A 24,672-nucleotide genomic window follows, 5' to 3' on the forward strand; every position below is an offset into this window, starting at 1 on the left:
ACTTGTGATTTTGTATCAGCAGGAAACGAATCAGCAGATCAAGCAGCAAACAAGGCTGCAGGGTACCGACCAACACTCCAAATAATGTAAGTGAGTCTGAATGTGAAAATCAACAGGAGGTGACAGTAGAAACAGTTAAGGTGTGGCAGGAAAAGGCAAGTCCAGAAGAAAAAAAGTGTGTGGAAGTCGAAAGGGGGTGTCAAAGATGAGGATGGCATATGGCGAAAAGAAGGTAAATGCATTCCATCTCAGACACAATTGAAAAATCTAATTTCTGAAGCCCATGGAACCTGCCATGTAGGTGTGGATGAAACATTGAGACGACTCCACTCCTGGTGGCATCCTTTTATGAGACAAATTGTTAAAGGTAAACTGGAGGACTACAGCGTTTGCAGTAGGTATAACAGTATGCCTACAACAAAACCACCGCAGGGAGTACATGATCCGGACGTGGACACTCTTGGTCAGGTGATTTCAATGGATTTTACTGACATGATTAAAACAGTGTCAGGTTACCGGTATTTGCTAGTTATAGTAGATTCCTTTTCAGGATGGCCAGAGGCATATCCCTGCAAATCTGAAACAGCGAGCGTAGTGGTAAAACATTTGGTTAATCATTACATTCCAACCCACGGGTTCCCTAGGAAAATTAGATCAGACAATGGAACTCATTTCAAAAACAAACATCTCCAGGCTGTAGAAAAAAACGTTAGGTTTGAAACATCATTTTGGTTCTGTGTATCATCCACAATCGCAAGGTCAGGTTGAGCGCATGAGCAGGAAAATTAAGGAAAAGATAGCTAAGGCTTTAGCTTCATCCACACTCAATTGGTTACAAGCTCTTCCATTGACATTGATGAACATTCGGATGTCATTAAATTCTTCTAAAGGGTGGACTCCATTCGAGTGTCATACTAACAGACCGTTTCCTGCACCCACAGCTCCACTGGCTGTGGGTGAAGTTCCAGGCCCACCTGGGCTCAGGCAACTAACCATAAATTTCTCCCATTTGACAGAAAGACTGCCAGACGGTCCCCTCGAAATGAACATTTGCGAATCTGTGTGGTTCAAAGTGATTAAACGACAGTGGTCTGAACTTAGGTGGACAGGTCCCTTCCAAGTTACTGAGCGGACAGCCACAGCAGTACGTCTTGAAGGAAAGGGGGACACGTTGTTCCACATTTCGTCTACACGACCCACCAGGTCTGCCTCAGGCTCAGCAATCCCTCCACCTGACGACAACCGGAAAACCGCGTCTCCAGTGCCGGCTGGGACGCTTTGATGATATCATTCTACAAGGGTTGATTTCACGGTACACGGGCACAATAATCCCGGTGAATCAGGTCTTGAAGAAGCCGCAGCCCAAGCTCGACTCATCCCAGAGGAAAGGTCCCCTCTCCGTGATGTTCAATATGAGTCCCTCTTCGACACAGACATTAACAGGGATGGCCATCGTCTGGGTTGTAGCTATCCTAGTGCGGTCAGGTGTCATTGCAGAAGCAACCACAAGATGTCCTATCCCAATTTGCACGCAGCATATTACAGTGGGGTTCTATGTAATGTTCACCACCACTGTGAGTTACGTTCGAATTCAATGCATGCAAATTTTACCCGTGTTCTTGGGCTCTTAATTATCAGTATTATCTGTCTTCTGTATCTTGGTCGTACTATACCACTGTAGCGTACTCTGGGTCTGATTGGCAGATATCCTGTGTCTATCCTCACCCTATCGAATGTGTGCAGATAGCTGACCGCGTCAGTTTAGTACGAGTAGGCCCCCTTGGTGCAGGACATGCTCATTTGAGTTTATCAGTGGATCTTCGCTCACTGAACATCTCTCTTGACAACTGCGACTCCGCACGCCGTCCCCCGTCATATCCCCACTGCCTCAGGTTGTATAGATTTCTTGCTAACCCTATATGCTTCGAATGTGGACTTTACTCCTGTTCGTGTTTGTCAGAGATTCCTACAGGCTGCTCAAGAGCATAGACCAGGGCAGTTGGTTGAAGGCCAAGGAGCAGGAATCCGTGCTCAGTTCACTCGAGAAATGTCTGTAGCAGACACCCTGGGGGTAGCGTCAGGGGTGAGAACGATTGGTAGCGATTGATGGATGAAGAGAGCAGCGGCAGCCAGTGCAGTGTACCCTGCAGCCGACTGCCAAGTGCGTATGTTAGCATGTTCCGTTATGTTCCTGATATTCCCCCCCCCCTTAGATGCGCCACCTAACGTGTTGTGTATTCTTCCAATCATGTCTCAAGTCATTCCACCAGAACCTTGTAAAGGGTGGGATACAATTCATCCCTTGTCTCCGGCAACTTCCCCTGTGCCGGTTTTCGATGCCGGTAAAGTGTCCCTGAGTTCTACTTGCTTCTTTAAAAATTCGTCCACTCTCCCACATGAAGCGAAAGTTGGAATGATTACCCAACAACACTGCCGGATTGTTCAGGTGACCAACAGGTCTGATTGATCGGAAGCCTTGACTCGTGGACGGGCAGACGTGTGGTGGTACTGTGGTGGAGTCACCCTATTCAATGATCTCCCTTCTCGTCGGACAGGCCGATGCGCTCTGGTGTCTGCTATTTATCCAACCTTTGTCGCTCCACGCAGAGAAGGGAGGTGTTTGTTCTATGTTCAGAGATCAATGTTGTACAGTTATTCCGAATAACACAGCCCCCGATGGCTCTCTGACCATCACTTTGCAGAAATTGCGGTCTTTTTCGAGTGAGATGATGGGATAGACACTTCTTTATGGGATAATGCTCTTAGTGTCTTCGGCAAGTACAAGACCTTGGTAACTTCGGTCCTTATCTCCGTTGCTGTTTTTTCAGCTTTCTTGACTTTGTGTGGTTGTTGTTGTATTCCTTGTGTTCGATCTTTTTGTCAGCGATTGATTACTGCCGCCATTGAGGAAAAAGGACATTTATGTTCCTCTACTCTATATGATGGCTGAATTGCTTCCTCCTTCAGGCCCGTCCGTTGTACCATACGCTCCAGATGATGACGGGGCTGGAACTTTTCCTTTAATTCTGTTCATTTCAGGTGTCGGACTGAGTTCGAAAGGGGGATTGAAGTGTATTATCGATGTATATCTCTTTTATTATTGATGTGTATCTCTTTATTGATGCGTATCTTTAGCTCACACATGCCAAATCATCAGTTAACCTTACTGGAGAGACCAGGGCATAGGAATGTGCCAGTTATTACCATCTTAGTCATTATGATGAAGATAGTTTGTGATGCTCTTATTTTATGATGCAGTTCTCTTGTGATGCTCTTTATTTTCCTTTCATACGTTTGTGATGCGGACCCTCCTGATAGTAGGGGAATGCTGTAAGTCCTCTGTGTCTTTGCACTTCTGATCTGCTACAGCCATTGTCTGTCACTCATTTGTGCCCAGAATATTCTGTAAGTAAAAGCTTCGAAGAAACTGTTCATCATCTCCTGCCTGTATTTGGATAACCAACATTCTCACTACCCGAAATTAAACGAACACACAGGGAGGAAAAAGCATCCTCCAACAATATATATCAAAATATTAAAGGCAACTGATTTTACTATTAGTATTACTAGATCTATATCTAAGATAGTGAGCAATGTGGTCGAGTGTATCAGGACAACGCGATGTAACAAGTTTGAGACTTAAACGTTAATAGTAATTACTATAGATCAACTTCTTTAACATGTTTTGCCATACGGTGTCGAAATTCTGGGATATATTTTCGTGTATATTCTATATCTTTACTATAATATGTATGACGTGGCGAAAAGGATAATTTTAGATGTCTTTTTGCTGAATAGTTCACTTAATTAATTTGTCTTGAGATTAGCTGTCATTTTAATAACAAATGTGATTTTGTGCTATCCAGTGATAGGGGGATGGGGGGCAAAAAAATCTGGGCTTGGCCCTAAGGGTACTTCTGCCCAATTTTTTTTTTTTTTTTTTTGGTCAGGACTTAGAAATCTTACTTTCAATTTTTGTCTAAATTTTGTTCACATATATCTGCAGAATTCACCACAGCGATCCATTTTTTGAAATATTTTCAAGGGAGCAGCCCACCGGACCCTCCTAGCAGGAATTCGCACCTTTTGTGCTCACATTTGTTTTTTCAGGAAAGTCCACTTTCATCTCTGGGTTCTATTGGCTTCATCAATCCATGATCTCCAACTCTCATTGGAAGGGTTCACAGCAGAGTATGAATCGGCTGGGATATAAATCAGCACCTCCTAAACTGAGACCTTAGTCCCCAGTCGGAAAAGGATGGCATGGTGTGAGAGTTATCGTTAACATTTATTATGGACTTGCAACAAAGCCAAAGTATCATCCTTGCTTTGAAGACTTTTGTTCATAGGACGAGCTCCTACACACAGATGCAATAGTATCTTCCTACAAGTGGCCAAGGACAACTCCATCATAACCAAAGAGTGTGCTAAATCATCATCATACGATGTGCCACAACATCATCCTAGAATGCACCTTTGTTCATTTCATCTGCTCACCCCTCCTTTTGACCTTGTCTGTTTTCTAATAAAAAAAAAAAAGAGTGCGTGAGAGGCTAGTTCAGAACGTGTTTGGAGACTGTAACTGGCCTGTCTCTCACGTCCTCCTGATCAGAAGAAAGACGACTTAATGTCCATTATTTGTCCAACTATTCCAGCAAGTTAGGTGATAAACCTAAGACATGGTCTCTCCAGGTCAGGGATGTGATCCTTTCTCAAGTGGAGAAGTTAAACTATTGGGGTCTTCTTCACGAGAGAGGGAAGAATAGAATGGGAGCTCGAGAGGCGCCTTAATGCAGCATCCGTAGTGATGCAGACTTTGTATGAGTCCGTTGTGGTAAAGAAGAAACTAAGCCAAATGGCCAATCTCTCAATTTACCGGTCCAGTTATGTTCCTACCCTCACCTGTGGTCACGAGCTGTGGGTTGTGACCAAAAGAACAAGATCCCGGATACAAGCGCCCGAAATGAGTTTCCTCCGCAGGGTGTCCGGGCTCTTCCTTAGAGATAGAGTGAGAAGCTCAGTCATCCAGGAGGGTCTTAGAGTAAGAGCCGCTGGTCCTCCACATTGAGAGGAACCAGATAAGATGGCTGGGGCATCTGATTCAGATGCCTCCTGGACGCCTCCATGGTAAGGGTTTCCATGCAGGTCCGACCGGGAGTAGACCCTGGGGATGGCCCAGGACATGCTAGAGAGACTATGTCCCTCAGCTGCTCTGGAAATGCCTCAGGATCTCCCACAAGAGTTGGATGAAGTGGCTGGGGAAAGGGAAGTCTGAGCCTTCCTGCTGAAGCCACTGCCTCGCGACCCGACCTCAGATAATCGGTAGAAGATAGATGGATGCATGGATTTCAGTGCAATCTGCAATCCTCTGTATTGATTAAATACATTCATGCGATGATGAACATACATACTTATGTACAATCGCCGACAAATTACAGCCAGCACCGAGTTTTGATCACATTGAAAGGTTTCATCTTTCTCAATATTATATCTTTATGAGTATCAGTAAATGATAATCTGAAGTGTATTTGTATTATACATTATTTTTTATTTATGAGCTAGCTGTTATTTCTCTTTTGATTTTCTTCAAACACCTGATCTGCTCTGAAGCATAAACTGTACATCAGTGTATCCCAAGTTGATTGGTTTTATACGGCAGTCTGGAAAGTCATCTCCATACGTACACCGTTTTCGTGATTGTTTTTGAAATAGCAACTGAAAGCATGGCTCCGTGCCTCAGATATTGAAAACTCTAAATTCTTTATAGCCACCTATTACTCAACCCCAAACTGAAAGTGACGCGAGGTGTCAATGTCTGCCCTGCAGGTTCTGCGCTTCGTTCAAGAATGGTGTGGGTTGGCAGCCATGAAGCAGAAGCTGCTCCGGCGTAGCAATCTCTTCTATCACAGCCCGACGCTCGGCTTGCAGCAGCTGGCCACCTCCCAGCGACAGCACAACAGCACCAGGAGGTCAGAGCATCTGAAAATGTGATCCAAAAGAGGAAATTCATTTTTGACTTTTACTTAAGCAATTTTAAATAAAGTTTTCATAATAGCAAGCAAGAATGGCGCTTAGAGCGCTTTTTATGAAGCATTCCACAATATTGTAGAATGGGTGTCAGTAGAACACATACCTCTTCTAAACGTGGATGAGCACCAGATTTTGACTCGCAACACATATTACACCTTAGTAGAGATGTATTTTACTGTTGTCATTTATATGTGTTATACATATATGTATATAATGTATTGTTATTTTGTCCATGCACCACGCCTCCACATTTTTTGGAAATGAGTGAAATCATTTGTGTATTTCTGCTCACTAACAAAACGGCGGTCCGGCATAACCACCTTAATGAACCGAAAACAAAGTGCCACTTCTAAGCTGTTACACCAAGTATACTAACTATAGTACACCAAGTGTGCAGTGGGAGGTCAAAGCTTTGTACACTCATCTGTTAGCATGAGTAGTCGGTAGCTTTTCACTCTATCGCATGTTGCCAGCTCTGACATTAACAATGATGGAAATAGTTAAACACAAACCCTAGTCACTCACGATCCAATAGGAAATGTGAAATTTCATACAGAAGCAAGCTTATTTGTGAATACCCGTTGCCCCCATGGATCTTGAAAGGGAGAAAATTAGTTTTATATGTGGGCATTTCAAAGGAAGTCAGCTCTGTCAAAAAGAAATCCTAACTGTTGTGAATGGGTATTTACTGTATACTTTTATTGACAAAACACACAATCACGGGTGGCAAGGACAGTGCCAGCAAGATTTGGGCAATTACTGATGTACGTGTTTGTGTGCAAGGCTTTCTCAACTTGAGGAACATGTCTGGATACATGAACCTAATCAAGGTGTAAGTAGGAGGCAATTGACCCAGCTTGATCTGATAGTTGTTTGATGTGTTCACTAATCAGAACCAATCAGCCTCTGGCTCAGGCGCAGCGGGGTACTTGCATCTCACCTTTGCATCGCTGCGATCCTCTACTTTCAACAACTGAAAATGTAATACATTTTGTCCAGGTTTCCATCACTGTTTATACTTTCATGATTAGCCACTCATGGAGTCTTCAGAATTTTAAGAGCAGTGAAGGATTTTAAGTTTGGCATTCTGTTGGACTGCCTCAGGCTGAGATTACTGCAAAATTTGTCCTGAGATGTTTCATTAATCTGGATAACTTCCTGATCACTTTGTATGCATACAGTATACAAGGTGGAACCACTAAGGCAGTGGTTTTCAAACTCGGTGGCATTATGATGGGGGGGCGCAGGGCACCCATCAAGTATCATGAAAACCTTTCATTATTAAGTTACACCCAGCTGTTGCTCAGGTTTTTGTTGATTCGTAAGGAATAATTTTTGCAAACGAGGGAGGTTTCAGCCCCCCCATTCCCCACACCCCATCCATAACATTAACATTTTCAGTGCCACCGCCCCCCATCTCTGGCTGGAAAATATTCAAGCTGGGGGGAGTCGCGCGCCAGACAAAGTTTGGGAACCACTCCTCTAATATCAAATACAATGCATTTTAGGAAGCTCACAACCCTTAGAATTGTTGAGATTTAGCATCAGTTTCTTTAAAACCTCAAAATTTCAATTACCAAATACAGCGGCAGTTACAGTGGTTACAATAGGCATGTAACATGCGGGCGATTTTATCAGTAAATATATTTCTTTTGCTTTATTTTATTTATTTATTGAAAACAGTTGAGTTTCCTTGGGAGTATGTTTTGCATTATTATCCTGCTGAAATGTCCACCCTATTTTTCATCATCTTCATAGATGCAGCAGATTTTTTTTTTTCAACAATGTCTCTGTACATTTGCCCATTCGTCCTTCCCTCACTAATATAACGTTGACCAGTACCATTTGCTGAAAAGCAGCGTCACACCCTTGTGTTCCCATCTGTGAACTTCACAGTTAATGTGGTGTATTTAGGCTGGTGCTCAGTGGCGTTTCTCCTCCAAATATGGTGTGCATCGTGGCAACCAAACAGTTAAATTTTACTCTCACCAAACCAGAATATATTCTCCCAGTATTTAACTGTCTTGTTCAAATCAGGGTTCCGCCTGTGCACTCACGACCTGCTTTGAAAAAAAAATTAAAAAATAACATGATGTTAAGAAGTAATGGAACTTTTACTCCGATACAATGATTTAGATGTCACTCTCTACCTTTTTTATCATCCATCCATCCATTTTCTGAGCTGCTTATCCTCATGACAGCCGCGGAGTGCTGGAGCCAATCCCAGCTGTCATCAGGCAGGAGGCAGAGTACACCCTGAACTGGTTGCCAGCCAATCGCAGGGCACTTGGAGAAAGACAGTAGTCGCACTCACAATCACACTTAAGGGCAGTTGAGAGTATCCAATTGAGAGTATCCAATTAATGCATGGTTTTGGGATGTAGAAGGAAACAGGAGTACCCAGAGAAAACCCACACAGGCATGAGGAGAAAATGCAAACTCCACCCAAGTCCTCAGAACTGTGAGGCCAATACTCTACAGCTACGGTACTGTGCCGCACTTTATTCGACAGTTATTGCTTATCAACTATAAGCAGCCACTTAATAAATACTATTATCAACTTATCAGTGGGACTACAACTTTGACTTAGCCATTGGGTGCTTTTTGCTATTATCCAATGTAAGCGGTAGTGATGTTGAAGTCTATTTCACCAATGAAACAACACCAGACAGTCTTTGCTCAAATCCACATTAAGTGGTAGCGACATTTAAATCCACCTCACTAAATGACACAAGACAGTCACATGACCTCACACAACATCTTGTATTGGGCTTACCGGACATAAGTATTTGATAAACCAGCCCATCTGATTGTCGTACCTATGTGGCCACCTTTTTGGGAAGGTCATTGTCACCATGAAGGCATTATTGCCAAATAATAGAATTCTTTCTCGAGTACAATGTTTGGCTGCTCTACCCACTTCTTTAGTGCAGGTCCTCTATTGTGACTCTTACGTTAAAGCAACATTTTTTCCCCCTTCAGATCAGCCAGTGTCATATTTGTTGAACTGGTCATTTGTATTTCACATTCAGGTGTTGCAGGTTGTGGCCATGAATGTGGTCCCAGTGGAACCACAAAGGACGTGTAACATCAGTGACAAGAGTTGATCCGCTTGTAGATCTTTAGAAACCAGATTTAGATTTATAAACATGCTTACCATTATCTTATTATTTTACGTATGTTCATGTTAAATGTATTAAGCAATGTTAGGGCTAACTTCAAATTCAAAAATGGCAAATTCAAGCAAAGAAATATTGTACTTAAAGTGCCACTGACTCATGAAACAAGAAATTTAGTATGTTGTTAACCAAAAAAAAAATCAGCCGGAATGGACCCATCAGTTTGTTCACAGCACGTCAGAATGCTGCCCTATATGGATATCGCTCGCCATGAAAATCGATCTATTTGTGTTGGAGAAGAACCAGGAAGTGACGGTTTTTGCAGATGCCCAAAGTGGCGGGTTCGGGTGTTTATACCTGTTTTGCCGATGAGAAATTAGCATTTTTTTTTCTGTTAGCCAAAATGCCGCTTGCGTACACTTGGGAAGATGTTTCCAAAAGACCCGGTTTGTCATGAAAAATGGATTGCACAAGTGCAAAAGACAAGAGCTTTGTGTGTTCCAAATGACAGGTAGGTGCGTATAGAGCTATTAAAAAAAATAGTTGGGGGGGACTAACTTGCTTCACAGTTTATAGCATATGTTACGTGTGAATTTAGAATAATGTACAGACATACAAAGACAATTAAGTAGTGTGTAACATGAGCTAACTAGCCAAACGCACCATAGTCGAATGAATGTTCCAAATAGGTGAATGCTATTTCCAGTAAATGTTCCGGAAATGTCAAAAAGACAGAAGGCAGTGTGGCGTCAGTGTACACGTGTACTTGTCTGAAAGCAGGAATATTAATAAAAAGTTCCAACAGCCATCCTCGTCCTTATAGAATCATTTTAGAAATCCGCGTCCAACGACGTAATAGTCTTTCTCTCAGAATGTCAAAAAAGATCCGCGTCATAATAACTTAATAAAGTACATAAGTCAGGAGTGCTCAATACACGGGCGGGGAGGAGGGCGGGCGCCTGCGGTCACACCGTGGGTGGGGAGGACAAAGGACCTCTCCCCTCTCACCAGCCACCAGTGTCTGGGCACCCCTGACGTATTTACTTCGCCCGGCATGGGTCCTCCTGAGTACGCTATATACACCAGACTTGTAAAAGGGTTAGGAAATCGAGCTATTATGGGCCAGTCATATAGAATATTTCGTCGGTTCCCTCGTCCTCGTCGTCTCCCCACTTGTCTGTGTCTGTAGAGGAGTCTGGTGTCAGTGGAGAAGTGATCGTCTAAATATAGCTCGAAATGATATGGTAAAATAGCCCCGGTCGCTTCACTCGCTTCTGAGATGTTTTTTCCTGAAAAAGAGCTTCAATCTTAGAAGGAGCGTCAGAAAAATCTGAAAATTGCTCATGTTCATCTGCCATTGCATTCGGCACAGCGTGTTTTCAATGCCAGGGATCCAGTGTGATGTCTGGACATGACGTCACAGACAAATATGGCCGACACTGGGATGCGCATTATGTCGAGTGAGACTTTTATAAAATGCTCCCAGCTCACTGGTATTATCATCAAAGTGATTAGTATCATTTGTAGTTTTGATCACAATACATGTCAGTGGCACTTTATTTTCCTGGAGGATGCATTTGGGTTTAGCTTTAGGAAGTTGGGCATAGTGAAAAATAAAGTGGAACAAACAATGATTTTAGTTGATTCTTTGCCAGAAAGAGAGTGCTAAAAGAGGATGCGATTCATGTGGCACACCTTGAAGCAGCCATCAGGTCGAGGTGGCTCGGCTCAAGTTGGAAACCAAAACCAAAGCCAACTTATCCGGCTCCACTCAATTTTCCAAACTCACTATATAGAAAGGCTACTTCAAACTAAGGCAGTCATTTTTGTCACATTGCTTATGTAAAATTTGAATTCAGAGATCATGATTATAATACATTAAAAAAAGACAACATTCAGTCTATGCCCACGGCTCTTTGCCAGTTTTCATGCAAATCTCGTGAAGGCATGAAAGCATGTTGAGAAGTGCTTTGCTTCAGGCCAATACGGTAGTTGCTTGCAAGCTTTGCTTGTGTTGATTACAGTTGTTATGGGTATTGTGACAACAAGCTCAGCGTGTGTGTGCGTGTGCATCAATGTGTGGGTGAGACGGGACTGCGCAGGTATGTGCATTGCAGAGCAAGAAGGATTCAAAAGAAGTGCTTGCAGGTGAAAGTGTGAGGGTAAAAGTTTAGTGATGGTGACTGGGGAATAGTAGTGTTTAAAGGAGCCAATAAATGAACTCGAGCTGCAAATCAGTGCTTCGTGCCACTTTTTGTTCCCACCACCCAACTCAGCTGTGCAACAGGAGAAGGGCGTTAACCCCTAGGAGGACAACCTTGGCCCTGGAAAAGACTTCTCCACTGCTTCCCTGACCACCGGACCACTACTGATTCACAGTTGCACTCAGACTTCCAATCATGTTAGTATTTTAGTGTTGCATTAGATTACAGATATGACAGACAAGACTTTGTTGAACTGGTAATTTGTATGTGTGCGAAATTTAACAACAATTTAAATTTTGTAAAAATACTGGCCTGTGATCTTGGTACTCGGTAGAGTCGATTTTTGTCGTCATTATATTGGTGGGACATTTACAATAAATCTTGGTGAGCAAAGATATGTTTGTGAGGAAGGAATAATTTTTATGTGTATAATATGGCTCTTTGGGACTTTAATGTGTATGATGTGGCTCTTTGCCATAATAGTAATAAATGTGGCTCTTGTTCTTGCACTGGTTGGCCACTCCTGTATTTGCCAACCGGTTATTCTTTTAGGTGAGTGCTGGAGATCTCGAAGGAAACATAGATTAATAGGCTGATTGTGGCACTTGTACTCCTTTTTCAACCAATGTGCCTCTCTGGCTTTAAGATGGAAGTGTTGTGGCTTTGCAGTCGCCATTACTTTGCAGAGGGATGATAACTTTTCGAATCTTGAGACCTCTGTGCTAGCCACTGGTCATCTGTTGCCAAATACTTTAATCTCCCCAAAAACAGCTTGAGCTTCTTGACAGATGACCTCTGGTGGAGTGAAGCTCTGGCGGGGCCATTGATCAAAGGTGTATTCAGCAGGCGCCGGCTGGTGAAGCAGCTTACTAGGTTGCTTTTATACACCTGAGCACTGTCTGGTACTCCGTAGAGCTCCACGTATGTATGTCCGTAGGAACTTAGCATTGGATAGCCAGCAGCAAAAGCATACAGTTTATGCCAATAAAATGGCTTTTGTTGACAGTCTGTGGCTGACAAGCTCTTTTTTGTTTTGCTTCCAAAAGTAATAGACTGATCCTTAGTTCAACTGTAGACAAATGTAGTTTGCAGTGATGCCAGTTGGCCCCTTTACCTTAACAAGTAAATGTTACTATACTGATTACTTCAGGTTAAAAGTAACTTACTTTACCAATTACCTGATTTTAAAAGTAACTAAGCAGCTGTCAGAGGAAAGGAATGTCACAATTCACAATACAAAAAAATAAAATACATTATCTTAACTGTACCCATACTTGCCACAGAAGTTACAGTGATGTCATCAACGTGAACCAACACCTATATAAAATTAAATTAAATTAAAATAACTAAATTAGTGTAGTTGAAGCCACATTAAATCATCAGTTTAGTGCAGACTTGACATGCCAACACCGTACAGTGTGTACGTAAAAATGAGTGACACCCCTTTGCTGTTATCGAGAAAAGTTAAATGACATCAGCAGTGCTTTAAACCAGCTAGCAGTCGAAACTACAGACAAAGTTTCAAACTAACAATGGCTACTTTTTATCATCAATGTCTCCAAGTACTAATTTGTAGATGGTTATTCAAACAAAGCTATCTAGCTATGCAGAAACATTTCAACCAAGACCACTCTTATGTTCAGCAAATAAAAGAAAGGGATTAGAAAGTGATTGATCGGCATCTTTGCAGAGCTGATCCCTGATGCAATCCCACCTACACCTTAAATTCTTCTGTTACGCCTACGGCACACCTCACCACTGTTCTGCTGCCCTTATCCATGTCCTGTACTATTCTAACATATTTCTCTGCCACACCAGAATTATGCATGGAGTTCCACAGTTCCTCTCATGGTACTCTGTCATAGGCTTTCTCTAGATCCACAAAGACCCAATGTAGCGCCTTCTGACCTTCACTATACTTTTCAATTAGCATCCTCAAGGCAAATAATACACCTGTGGTACTAGTTATGAAATTATGCTGTTGCTCGCAGATACTGACTTCGGTCCTGAGTCTACCCTCCACTACTCTTGGCCATAACTTCTTTGTGTGGCTCATAAACTTTATTCCTTTATAGTTGCCACAGCTCTGCAAGTCAACTTTGTTCTTAAAAATCGGAACTAGCACACTTTTCCTCCATTCTTCAGGCATCTTCTTGCTTGCAAGTATTCTATTGAATAAGTTGGTCTGAAACTCCACAGTCACCTCTCCCAATTGCTTCCGTACCTCCACCGGTAGTTCTTCAGGACCAACTCCTTTTCCGTTTTTCATCCTTTGTAGTGCCTTTTGAACTCCCCCCTTGGCATTTAGGGGGGGGGGGGGTTCCAAGGTGAAAAACCCCTGGTTTCAGCAAATAAAAAGGCTTATCTCATAGTTGCCCAAAAATATTTTGATGATCCTAAAGACTTTTGGGGGAACCTTCTTCGAAAAAAAAAGATAAAACAAAACAAAAAAAGGTTTAGGAGTCCACATGTCAAAGTCCGGATTTAAATCCAATTGAGATGCTGTGGTGAAACCTGAAATGGGCAATTCATGCTACAAAATCCTCCAAAATGGTGGATTTAAAACATTTCTGCACAGAAGAGTGGGACAAAATTCTTCCAGAGCAATGTGAAAGACTCATCACCAATTATCACAAACACTTGACTTCATTTATTGCTGCTGAGGGTGGCACAACAAGTTATGAGGTTCAGGGTGCAATTACTTTTTTGCACTGGATCAGAAAGAGTTTGATTTATTTTTGTTTGACTTAATAAACTGAATTGTCATTTAAAAACTGTACTTTGTATTTCTATGCGTTATATTAGAATTGGTGTGATGATTTGAAACCTCTGTGTGTGATAGATATGCAAAAAAAAAGAAAAAAAAAACAAACCAGGAAGGGGGTGAATACTTTTCATTACACTGTAAATGAAAAGTGTGAGCTTAATATAATTAATTTGCAATTAAGCTTAATCTTCTCAACTGCTAGTATTCTGTTGAATAAGGTGGTAAAAAACTCCACAGCCACCTTCCCAAATTGCTTAATACCTCCACCAGTATGTCATCAAGACCAACTGTCTTTCCATTTTTCATCCTTTGTAGTGGCTTTCGAACTTCCCCCTTGCTAATCATTGCCACTTCCTGGTCCTTCACAATTGCCTCCTCCACACCTCCTCATTTTCTTCATTCATCAACTTCTCAAAGTATTCTTTCCATCTATTCAGAACACGACTGGCACCAGTCAACACATTTCCATTTCTATCCTTAATCACCCTTACCTGCTGCACATCCTTTCTATCTCTATCCCTCTGTCTCGCCAACCTGTAGATATCCTTTTCTCCTTCTTTCGTGTCCAACCTGGTGTACATGTCATATGTCTCTTGTTTAGCCTTCGCCACCTCTACCTTTGGCCTACGTCGCATCTCAATGTATTCCTTTCGCCTCTCATCAGTCCTCTCACTGTCCCACTTCTTCTTCGCTAATCTCTTTCCTTGTATAACCTGTATTTTGGGGTTTCACAACCAGGTCTCCTTTTCCTACCAGAAAACACACCAAGTTCTCTCCTGCCTGTCTCTCTGATCACCTTGGCTGTAGTGGTCCAGTCTTCCGGAAGCTCCTCCTGTCCATCAAGAGCCTGTCTCACCACTTTCCAAAAGTTCGCACAGCATTCTTCCTTTCTCAGCTTCCACCACATGGGTCTTGTCTCTACCTTTGTCTTCTAATTCTTCTACCCACCACCAGAGTCATCCTACACACCAACATCTTGTTTTGTCGAGGTACACTCTCCCTGACCACTACTTGACAGTCAGTAGCTTCCTTCAGATTACATTGTCTGCACACAATATAATCCACCTGCGTGCTTCTACCTCCGCTCTTGTAGGTCACTATATGTTCCTGCCTCTTTTGGGAAAAAAAGTGTTCACTACTGCCATTTCCATCCTTTTTGCAAAGTCCACCACCATCTGTCCCTCAAAGTTCCTTTTCTGGATGACGTACTTAATCACTTCTTCATCGCCCCTGTTTCCATCACCAATATATCCATTGGAACCTGCACCAATCACAACTCTCTCTCTGCGTGGGATGCTCAGAACTACTTCATATAGTTCTTTCCGGAATTTCTTTTTCAACTCTCGGTCACATCCTACCTGTGGGGCATAGCCGCTAACCACATTCTACATAACACCATCAATTTCAAGTTTCAGCCTCATCACCCTATCTGATACTCTTTTCACCTCCAAGATGTTCTTAGCCAGCTCTTCCTTTAAAATGACCCCTCCTCCATTTCTCTTCCCATCTACTCCATGGTAAAATCATTTCAACCCTGCTCCTAAACTTCTAGCCTTATTACCTTTCCACCTGGTCTCTTGTATGCACAATATATCAACTTTTCTCCTATTCATCATGTCAACCAACTCCTGACCTTTTCCTGTCATGCTCCCAACATTAAAAGTTCCTACATTCAGTTTTAGGCTCTGTTACTTCCTCTTCTTCTTTTGCTGACTAAGCCGTTTTCCTCCTCTTCTTTGTCTTCGACCCACAGTAGGTGAATTTCCACCAACGCCCTGCAGGTTAACAATGCCGGGGGTGGGCGTTGTTAACCCGGGCCACGACTGATCCGGTATGGTATTCATTTGATGAACGCTATATGTGTTTGGCACACTTTTTTTGCCAGATCCCCTTCCTGACGCAACCCTCTGCATATATGGGACCGGCCTACACACTGCACTGCCTTGTGCCCCTATTGGGCTGCAGATAGTCAAATAGACAAATAAACAGTCAACACATAAGGTACACAATTCACATACTACCTAGGTTAAGTTAAAGTAAGGGTCCGAACACATACAAAGATAGAAGAAAAAGAGAGATAACAGAGATTCAAACAACAATGACCCTGCAGTGTTTCACATGGCAGGAGTGAAGAAAGTTGGAGTTGAGGGTTGTGTCCACCTCTAAGCCCTCACGGGCCTCGTTGAAGTCTTCTTCTTTGTGTTCCAATGTAGGCCTCACTGCCGTTAGCTCGTCGCTAGCCTTAGCTCATCGCTAGCCTTAGCTCGTCGTTGGTTATTTAATTTCACTCTCAATGAGTGGTAAGTTTTACCAGCCTCAGAAATGGGCAAAGCCGCTCCCTGTTTGCAGGATTAGAGAATCGTAGGGGTGAGGAATTGGATTTGGGGGAGATAAAAGCAGCTCTACTGCTGCCCACTGTACCCTCTAACCAATGAGCAATCAATCAAAAACACTTTTTAGTCAGGAAAACAATAAAAATAGTGTGGTGACAGTCAAATCATGGATTTCTTTGCACTTTTAGTGGACTGCACTATCACCGTGCATTCTGTAATCAACAATCACTTTCCAATCACTTTCTTCTATTTGGTGGTCTTGGTTAAATGTTTCTGCACCGCTAAATAGCTTCGTTTGAATCTCCAGCTACAAATTAGTACTTAGTGAGACATACAAGTAATTATTGTTAGTCTAAAGAAGCAACTATAGTCGAATTACTTTCCCAGGAAAACTATTGAATTACTCGACTTGTTACTCAAAATGTTGGTATTTTGGAGTAACACATTACTGGCATCACTGTTTGCAGCCAGATAAATGGGAAAGAGATCAACATGCACTGCATACTATAGACTGTTTGCAGCAGTCAATTCCTGTCTTGAATGAATAAGCAAAAATACCCACACTCAAAAATGCTGTATAAGGTGTTCCCAAAGGAGGGGAAGCTGTTATAAGGACAAAGTGTGGACCAACACACTATCGTCTGGTGTATTCCCACTCTGTCGGTGTCATGTGTATTATAATGCAATAGGGTGCTACAGCAGTCACCTCTTTCAAAAGCACAGCTGGACTTATTTTGAGTGTGTAGGTTTCACATAGTGTGCTGTGGATGTTTGAAGCAAAGGAAGATGATCTCCTTATGACAATATACCATCAGCCCCCAGTTTTTTCCCCTTGGGTGTGTCTCCTTCCTCCATGTTCTCCTACCTAACATCCATTTTGATTATCTTATCTGTAACATTGTTTCCTTCCTTGCTGTCATGTAGACCCATACTTAAAGATTACAAAACAATCTTGGTAATTTTCAATCTTTTTTTTTTAAATACATTCTGCCATCCTGCATTGGACTTGTGTTTCACCTCTCTGGGGATTTATTTGTGATCGGTCAGTCCAAGTAATAATGTTGATCAAACATGCCTGTCAAAACAAATGTTTGTAGAGTACATCAATTATTGATTCATGCCACTGCTTCATTCCTGGTGAAATAACTACACACCCTTAGGATAATCCCATTTTATTTTCTTATTTTTGACTATGCATCACAGAGATGCCATGGGTTAGTTTTATTAATCATGCACAAATTTGTTTACTGAGATCTATGGTATCTATATTTTTCATTTGGATTACATTTTTCCTCATTAAGTCAATGCCATTCATAATCCATTTTAATTGGGGCAGCACAGTGGATGGCTGATTAGTAAATCTGCCTCACAGTTCTGAGGACCCAGGTTCAAATTCAGCCTCACCTGTGTGGAGTTTGCATGTACAGTGAAGAAAATAAATATTTGAATACCCTGCTATATTGTAAGTTCTCCCACTTAGAAATCATGGAGGGGTCTGAAATTTTCATTGGAGGTGCATGTCCACTGTGAGAGAGATAATCTAAAAAGGAAAATCCAGAAATCACAATATATGATTTGTTTTTAATGATTTATTTGTGTGATACAGCTGCAATTAGTATTTGTAAGTAAGTATTTGAACATCTGAGAAAACGTCTTCTTCTTTTTCTTTCGGCTTGTCCCATTAGGGGCCGCCACAGTGTGTCATCTTTTTCCATCTAAGACCTGAGAAAACAAATGTTAATATTTGGTACAGTAGCTTTTGTTTGCAATTATAGTCTAGAGCTCAAACGTTTCCTGTAGTTGTTCACCAGGTTTGCACACACTGCAGGAGGGATTTTGGCCCACTCCTCCACACACATCTTCTCTTGATCAGACAGGTTTGTGGGCTGGCGCTGAGAAACACGGAGTTTCAGTTCCTTACAAAAGATTTTCTATTGGGTTTAGGTCTGGAGACTGGCTAGGCTATGCCAGAACCTTGATATGCTTCTTACGGAGCCACTCCTAGGTTTTCCTAGCTGTGTGCTTCGGGTCATTGTCATGTTGAAAGACCCAGCCACGACCCATCTTCAATGCTCTGACTGAGGGAAAGAGGTTTTTCGCCAAAATCTTTTCATTGGCCAAGTGTGTAAAAACACAAGGAATTTTTCTCCGGCAGTTGGAGATTCAAAACAAAGAATAACAAAGCAACGAGAACAAAGAACAAGACCGCTCTGTGAATAGGAACTATTCCCTATAAGAGTCGTGCAAGATGTAAAATCTGCATTTAGAATAGACGAGATCAGTGTGTTAACGTCCCACATTGTGTAAAGCTTGCACAGAGTGCTTTCACCCGTTTGCGGTTCCTGTTATAGATCAGTGCAAAGTCAATCGTTCAAAGGGAACACTTTAAAGTGACAAATCGTGCAGTCTACAAAATATAAATCTATATATATCTAAATATTACTAATACTGATTGGACCATCAGGATGTGAGTGTCCTAACATGACACAAGGCAGAAAAATAGTAGGTTCGCTGATCAAGAATTTCATGACTTAATTGTCACAGGGAAAAAAATTGTTGGAAGGCCTGCTACCTTTGACTTTCATTGATCTGTAGCGCTTTCCTGACAGAAGGAGCTGGAAGAGCTGGTGGCCAGGATGTGGAGGTTAAATCTCTCAGGGCTTATCTTTCAGGTATTTGGGTTAATTGCATGAATAAGCAGGGGTACGTTACGTTATAGTGGTAAAAAAATTGAACTAATCAGACCCAACAAAAATGACATGTAAATTCAACACACCGCGGAGGTAATGCTAACAAGCCTACCAATATTTTTATATTGTTTTAAAAAAGTCACTCAGTATATAAAATCTGACCCACCTATCAGACGCTGTGGGCGTGTTGAATGGATGTGCCAAAGAGAATCTAACACACTGAGGGAACGATTGTATGATTTAAAATCACAGAGGAGTTGATGAGTCTCCATTTCAAAATAAGCCCACAAAACAACTTACCCTTGTTGTTGGTGACCTAACTGTAATGTAGCAGCCGAAAATGGCACCACACGGCAGGGGAATGGTAGGAGCAAGACCAGGTACTTAGACCCACTCACGAGCATCGATAGTATCGATAAAGTTACCCAAGAAGCCGTGTTGTCTCGGGTGAAAGTTTATAAAACAACTTGTTGTAAAATACGCACAGCCGAATCTGCTGTGCAAATTTTACAACAGATAGCTTTTTTGTTTCCTCATTTAATTTTTGGTTGCTTAAAAAAAACATAACAGAGCTCTGTAAATTGAGGGAACCAGCAAATACGTATTTTCGCAGTGTAGCCATGGTTAGGTTGCCCTTGCGATCCTAAGATAGCTAAGGCTCAGCTAACTCACTACTAAGCAGCATAACCAAACTAAATGACTTGACTTTGTACTTACATAATGGGGGAAGGAACTGACGCTAAAAAGTCTACCCCCATCCATGGGGCTATGTTTCAGGCCAGCTCTATTAAGGCAATGGTAAAAAGAATTGCAGCACTCCTGCAGGAACCAAGGGTTCAAATCCAGGGAAGGGAAGAGAGGTTACAGTGCAGTTTAAAGTTTTCATTGCCAATAATTTGCTACAGTGTAGTTGTTGTGCGGCACCACGGTGGAGCAGCTCTAAAACGTTGGCCTCACAGTTCTAAGGACACAGGTTCAATCACGGCCCCACGTATGTGGAGTTTGCTTGTTCTTCCTGTGCCAGTGTGGGTTTTCTTCAGTGATTCCATTTTCCTCCCACATCCCTTAAAAAAAACAAAAATTGCAACATAAATTGGACACTCTAAATTCCCCGGAGGTGTGATCTTGAGGGCAATTGTTGTCTATCTCTATTTGACCTGCGATTGGATGGCAACCAGTTCAGGGTAAACCCCACCTCCTGCCTATTGACAGCTGGAATAGGTTGCAGCACTCCCGCATTCCTTGTGAGGATAAGCAGCTTAGAAAATGGATGGATGGATGGATGGATGGATGTTGTGTAATGCAGCCTTATGGGGGCACAAGCCAGTGCAATCTATAAAACAGTCTCGAGCCTTGATAAATGCACAGGGTTGTAATGCACCCGGTTTAAAACTTTGCTAAGCAAATATGAACATTCATGTAAAAAAATCGCAAACCAAATCAGTCATGGCCCAGGTTAACAACGTCCACTCCCAGCACTGTTAATCTGCAGGGTGTCAGTGGAAATTCAGCTACTGTTGGTCAAACACAAAGAACGAAAGCGGATTCTTCGGCATCAGTTTTTTTCACCACACAAAATGATTTTGACGTATATGGCTTTTTGTAACGCCCGCCATGAAAATCCTCTTGATGGATTTGTTTTGGAGAAGAAGCAGGAAGTGACATTATCAGCAGGAGCCCACTCAGGCGGCCTCATGTGTTTATACCAGTTTTACCTGCCGCAAGCTAAGTCTTTGTTCCTTCAAGTTAGCCAAAATGCCAGCTCGTTGTATTGCTGGATGTTGTTTGAACACTCGGGAGGAGAGATTTATTTATTTCACGTTTCCAAAAGACCCGGTTTGTCGTGAAAAATGGATTGCACAGGTGCAAAGGACGAGAGCTTCATGCGTTCCAAATGACAGGTAAGTGTGTATAGAACTACTAAAAAAAATAATAGTTGAGGGGGGGACGAAATCCTCTCAGAACGTAACAAAATATCCTCGTACGTAAGTCAGGAGTTCTAAATGTGTCGATGTGTGCAGGCTAGTGTTGTTTATCATCGCCGCGGAAGTGGATCAGGCGGGGAGGTGGTTTGGCCGTGTGCGGGAGGAGAAAGGAGCTCTCCGCCCCACCGGCCGCCAGTGTCTGGGATCCCTGAACTAGTTACTTCGCCCGTTATAGGTCCTCCTGAGGATGCTACATACTCTTGGAGTCTGTTGTTGGTTAGAAGTGATCCACATATCGTCTAAATATGGCTCGAAACAATAGGGTATGGCCCAAGTCACTTCACCCGATTGTGAGATGTTCTCTTCTTCGAAAAGAGCTTCCGTGTCAGAAGTGGCGTCGGAGAAATCAAAAAATCTCTGTTGTTCCTCACACATAGCAGGTGCCACTACATGTTGTCAATGGCGAATGTCCCAGTGTGACGTCTGCTGATGATGTTGCAGGTCATATGGCTACCTTTTGGATGTCGAGTTAGACTTCCCCAACTTTGTGCATGGATGGCACGCAATCCGCTCATATTTATTTTTTTCATATAGCCATTGAAGTGAATAATATTATATGTATTTTCATTACAACATCTGTGTTAGAATGTTTACAGGTATATCCGTGGCCCTTCGTCAGGTATTTTTCCAGAGCCACTGAAAACAGATTAATTAAATCTCTGCTGAAAAAGTACAATCGTGACAAGACACAAATGAACAAGATAACTGAAAAGATGTTTTTTCAACATCTTCATTATTTTTTTTAATCCAAAACAATGGCTATGATGACTTCCAGTCAGGTTTTAGACACTACCACAGCACTGAGACTGCTCTTACCAAAGTGTTCAATAAGATATGTCTGAACACAGACAATGGAAGATGTCGGTCTTAGTTTTACTGGAGTGCAGTGCCACATTTGATACAGCTGACCCCAATATACTCCTCAAACGAGTGGAGAACTGGGCAGGTATTTCCAGAACTATACTAAACAGGTTCAAAACATACATGAAATCTGAGAATCTTCTGCTGGAGGCGTTGGCAGTGTACATAGTTGAGATTTTTAACCGTGAGATGAGTTTTTTTGTAAATATGTGGGTACTAAAACATTTAAAATGTTAACAGTACAGTATGTATTTATACTTAGCCTATTTGAGACATTTTCAACAGTACAACTGTCTTGTTAAATTTTCATTTATTAAAACCTTGTGCTGCACAGTAACATTTTTATTGTAGTATGTACGTAAATAACATTCCTCTCTCGGAGAATCTTCTGAGATTTTTATCTTTGAGAAAAACATGGTGATGGGGAGTTGTTCTCTTTGTTTTTTCCTTCTGCTTCAAAATTCCCCTCTACAAGTACATAAGCCCGTCAACACAATTGCTAAACTTGACAGCTCGTACCATATTGTCGTCAATGTGCAACTTGTGCAACTTCGTCCTCCACATAAGGACAAGCAGTATCATTGTCACCAGAGAAAGTCTCAGCATACAGAGGCACGCTTCTGAGGCCGTAACGTTTTGGAAATTTTTCATACCAACCTTTCCTCGCTGAAAAGCCTTGTTCTCCAAGGGGTGAATCGCTATTTGCAGGTGGAGGTTCGTCAGCACTTTCTTCAGCTTCTTCAGCTTCTTCATCTTCGTTACCGGGCCTATTTTCCTGCAATCCACTATCCATAAGGCCGACGCAGCTTCCATTCGAACAATCCTCTTGTTTTGTGGCGTCACCACCACCGTTTCTCTTCCTTGTTAAAAGTTTTTTAAGCGGTTATACGGATGTTTGCCATATCCTTCTTTATGTAGCTTACTGTGGCGCACCACAAAAAGCGTAACTTCTGCTGTCTCTGATAATATCCAAAAGTTTTACTTTTTCGCTGATAGTCATCATCTTCCTCTTCCTCTTGGGCGCTTCGGAGGAGCACACCACTTAGGGAGCATTGTGAATCTGAGAGATTATCGCGCAGTCAACAGCATACAGGAAAATGGCGGAAGGGAAGGACACAGGACAGGGTGGAACGGAAGTTGCTGGGAAAGGCTTCGATGATGCGCAGCCAATCAGCTCAAGATAAATCCACACACACGCACCTTGTATCAATGTGTCTTTTCGCAACATGCCAATATGGCTGTACTTTTCCGAGGGTTTTTTTTTTTTTTTTTGGGGGGGGGGGGCAATGAAGCTGCAAAAACTGAAGCGCGAAGTAGCAAGGGAACCGAGTAACCATTTTCATACAGTCTAATTTCTTCCAATTCCGACAAAGTACAATATTTCACTTTACTTGATCCTGCTACTGTGCATTTTTTTTCACCATTATTAGTGCCTTGTATGACACTTTGTAAGGACATTTGCTTAAGAAATCATACCGTCCACAGCTATTACACTTTTTGTTTTATCATGCATTTATTTCTATCATCCTTGGCTGAATCATTTTCTTTGCGAACGGCTGTGTGACCCAAAGTGTATCCCAGTGACACATGGAAAGGCGATGACCCCCTGCTGACTTCAAAGCAGATACTCCTGACCACCATAAACATGCTTTAAATCAGATGCCCTGCTGATCTCTAGAAGGTTTATCAGGAAACTGCTGTGGCTTTGAAGAAATGTTGACTGTAATATTTGTCTTTGTGTTGGTGTTGCCATCTGTTTCATCATTTGTACTTAGTGAACTTGTAACTTTTTGACCTGAGAAACCAAAAAAAGGGGTACACCGGTAAAGCTGACTCAGACTGACTCAGCTGACTCTGGTTTCCTCCCACATCCCCAAAACATGATTGGTCGGTTAATTGAAGACTCTAAATCAGGGGTCTCAAACTGTCGGACAAAATCGTTTGCGCCTCATGACACAATATTTTGTGGTCCTCACCTAAATATGAAAGTTTCATGTTCGTGGGGCCCTTGACGTTTCTTTTTTTTTTTTTTTTTTTTTAAATGAATGGCACTTTTATGCTGACGACCCTACCTACGGTGGGGTACATGGCTTTTGGGGGCATCAACTGAGCTTGATACAAGCAGAGAAACATTTGTCATTGAGTGAAAGTTACAGGGCGGCACGGTGGACCAGCTGGTAAAGCGTTGGCCACACAGTTCTGAGGACCTGGGTTCGATCCCGGCCCCGCCTGTGTGGAGTTTGCATGTTCTCCCCGTCCCTGCGTGGGTTTTCTCCAAGCACTCCGGTTTCCTCCAACATCCCAAAAACATGCAACATTAATTGGACACTCTAAATTTCCCCTAGGTGTGATTGCAAGTGTGGCTGTTTGTCTCTATGTGCCTTGCGATTGGCTGGCAACCAGTTCAGGGTGTACCCCACCTCCTGTCTGTTGACAGCTTGGATAAGCTCCAGCACTCCACGCGACCTCCACGTGACCCCCGTGAGGACAAGCAGCAAAGAAAATGGATGGATGGATGGATGAAATTCACAGTAGCCTTGGCAAGAAGTTTTATTGGTAGTTTTGCACACAACCAGCGTCCTTGTTTATCTTGTGTTTAAAAAAATAATAAATGTTTGGAATACGGTTCAAATCCTGAAGCCGTCACCTTATTGTGGTTGAGGGATTTGTTTGTCCTGATGAT

General features: G+C 42.3%; 1 protein-coding gene across 11 annotated transcripts in view; it reads left to right on the forward strand.

The window, feature by feature from the left end:
- The window catches only part of zranb3 (zinc finger, RAN-binding domain containing 3), a 180,007-nt gene that overhangs the window by 132,128 nt on the left and 23,207 nt on the right, over positions 1-24,672 (forward strand). For all 11 annotated transcript variants that reach the window (XM_061802428.1, XM_061802437.1, XM_061802392.1 and 8 more), the window contains one exon: positions 5,827-5,969. In XM_061802428.1, coding sequence (XP_061658412.1) covers positions 5,827-5,969 — 143 coding nt within the window. The remainder of the gene's footprint in view (positions 1-5,826; positions 5,970-24,672) is intronic.

Source organism: Syngnathoides biaculeatus, chromosome 2 (genome assembly GCF_019802595.1).
Source record: "Syngnathoides biaculeatus isolate LvHL_M chromosome 2, ASM1980259v1, whole genome shotgun sequence".
NCBI classification, from domain to species: Eukaryota; Metazoa; Chordata; class Actinopteri; order Syngnathiformes; family Syngnathidae; genus Syngnathoides; species Syngnathoides biaculeatus.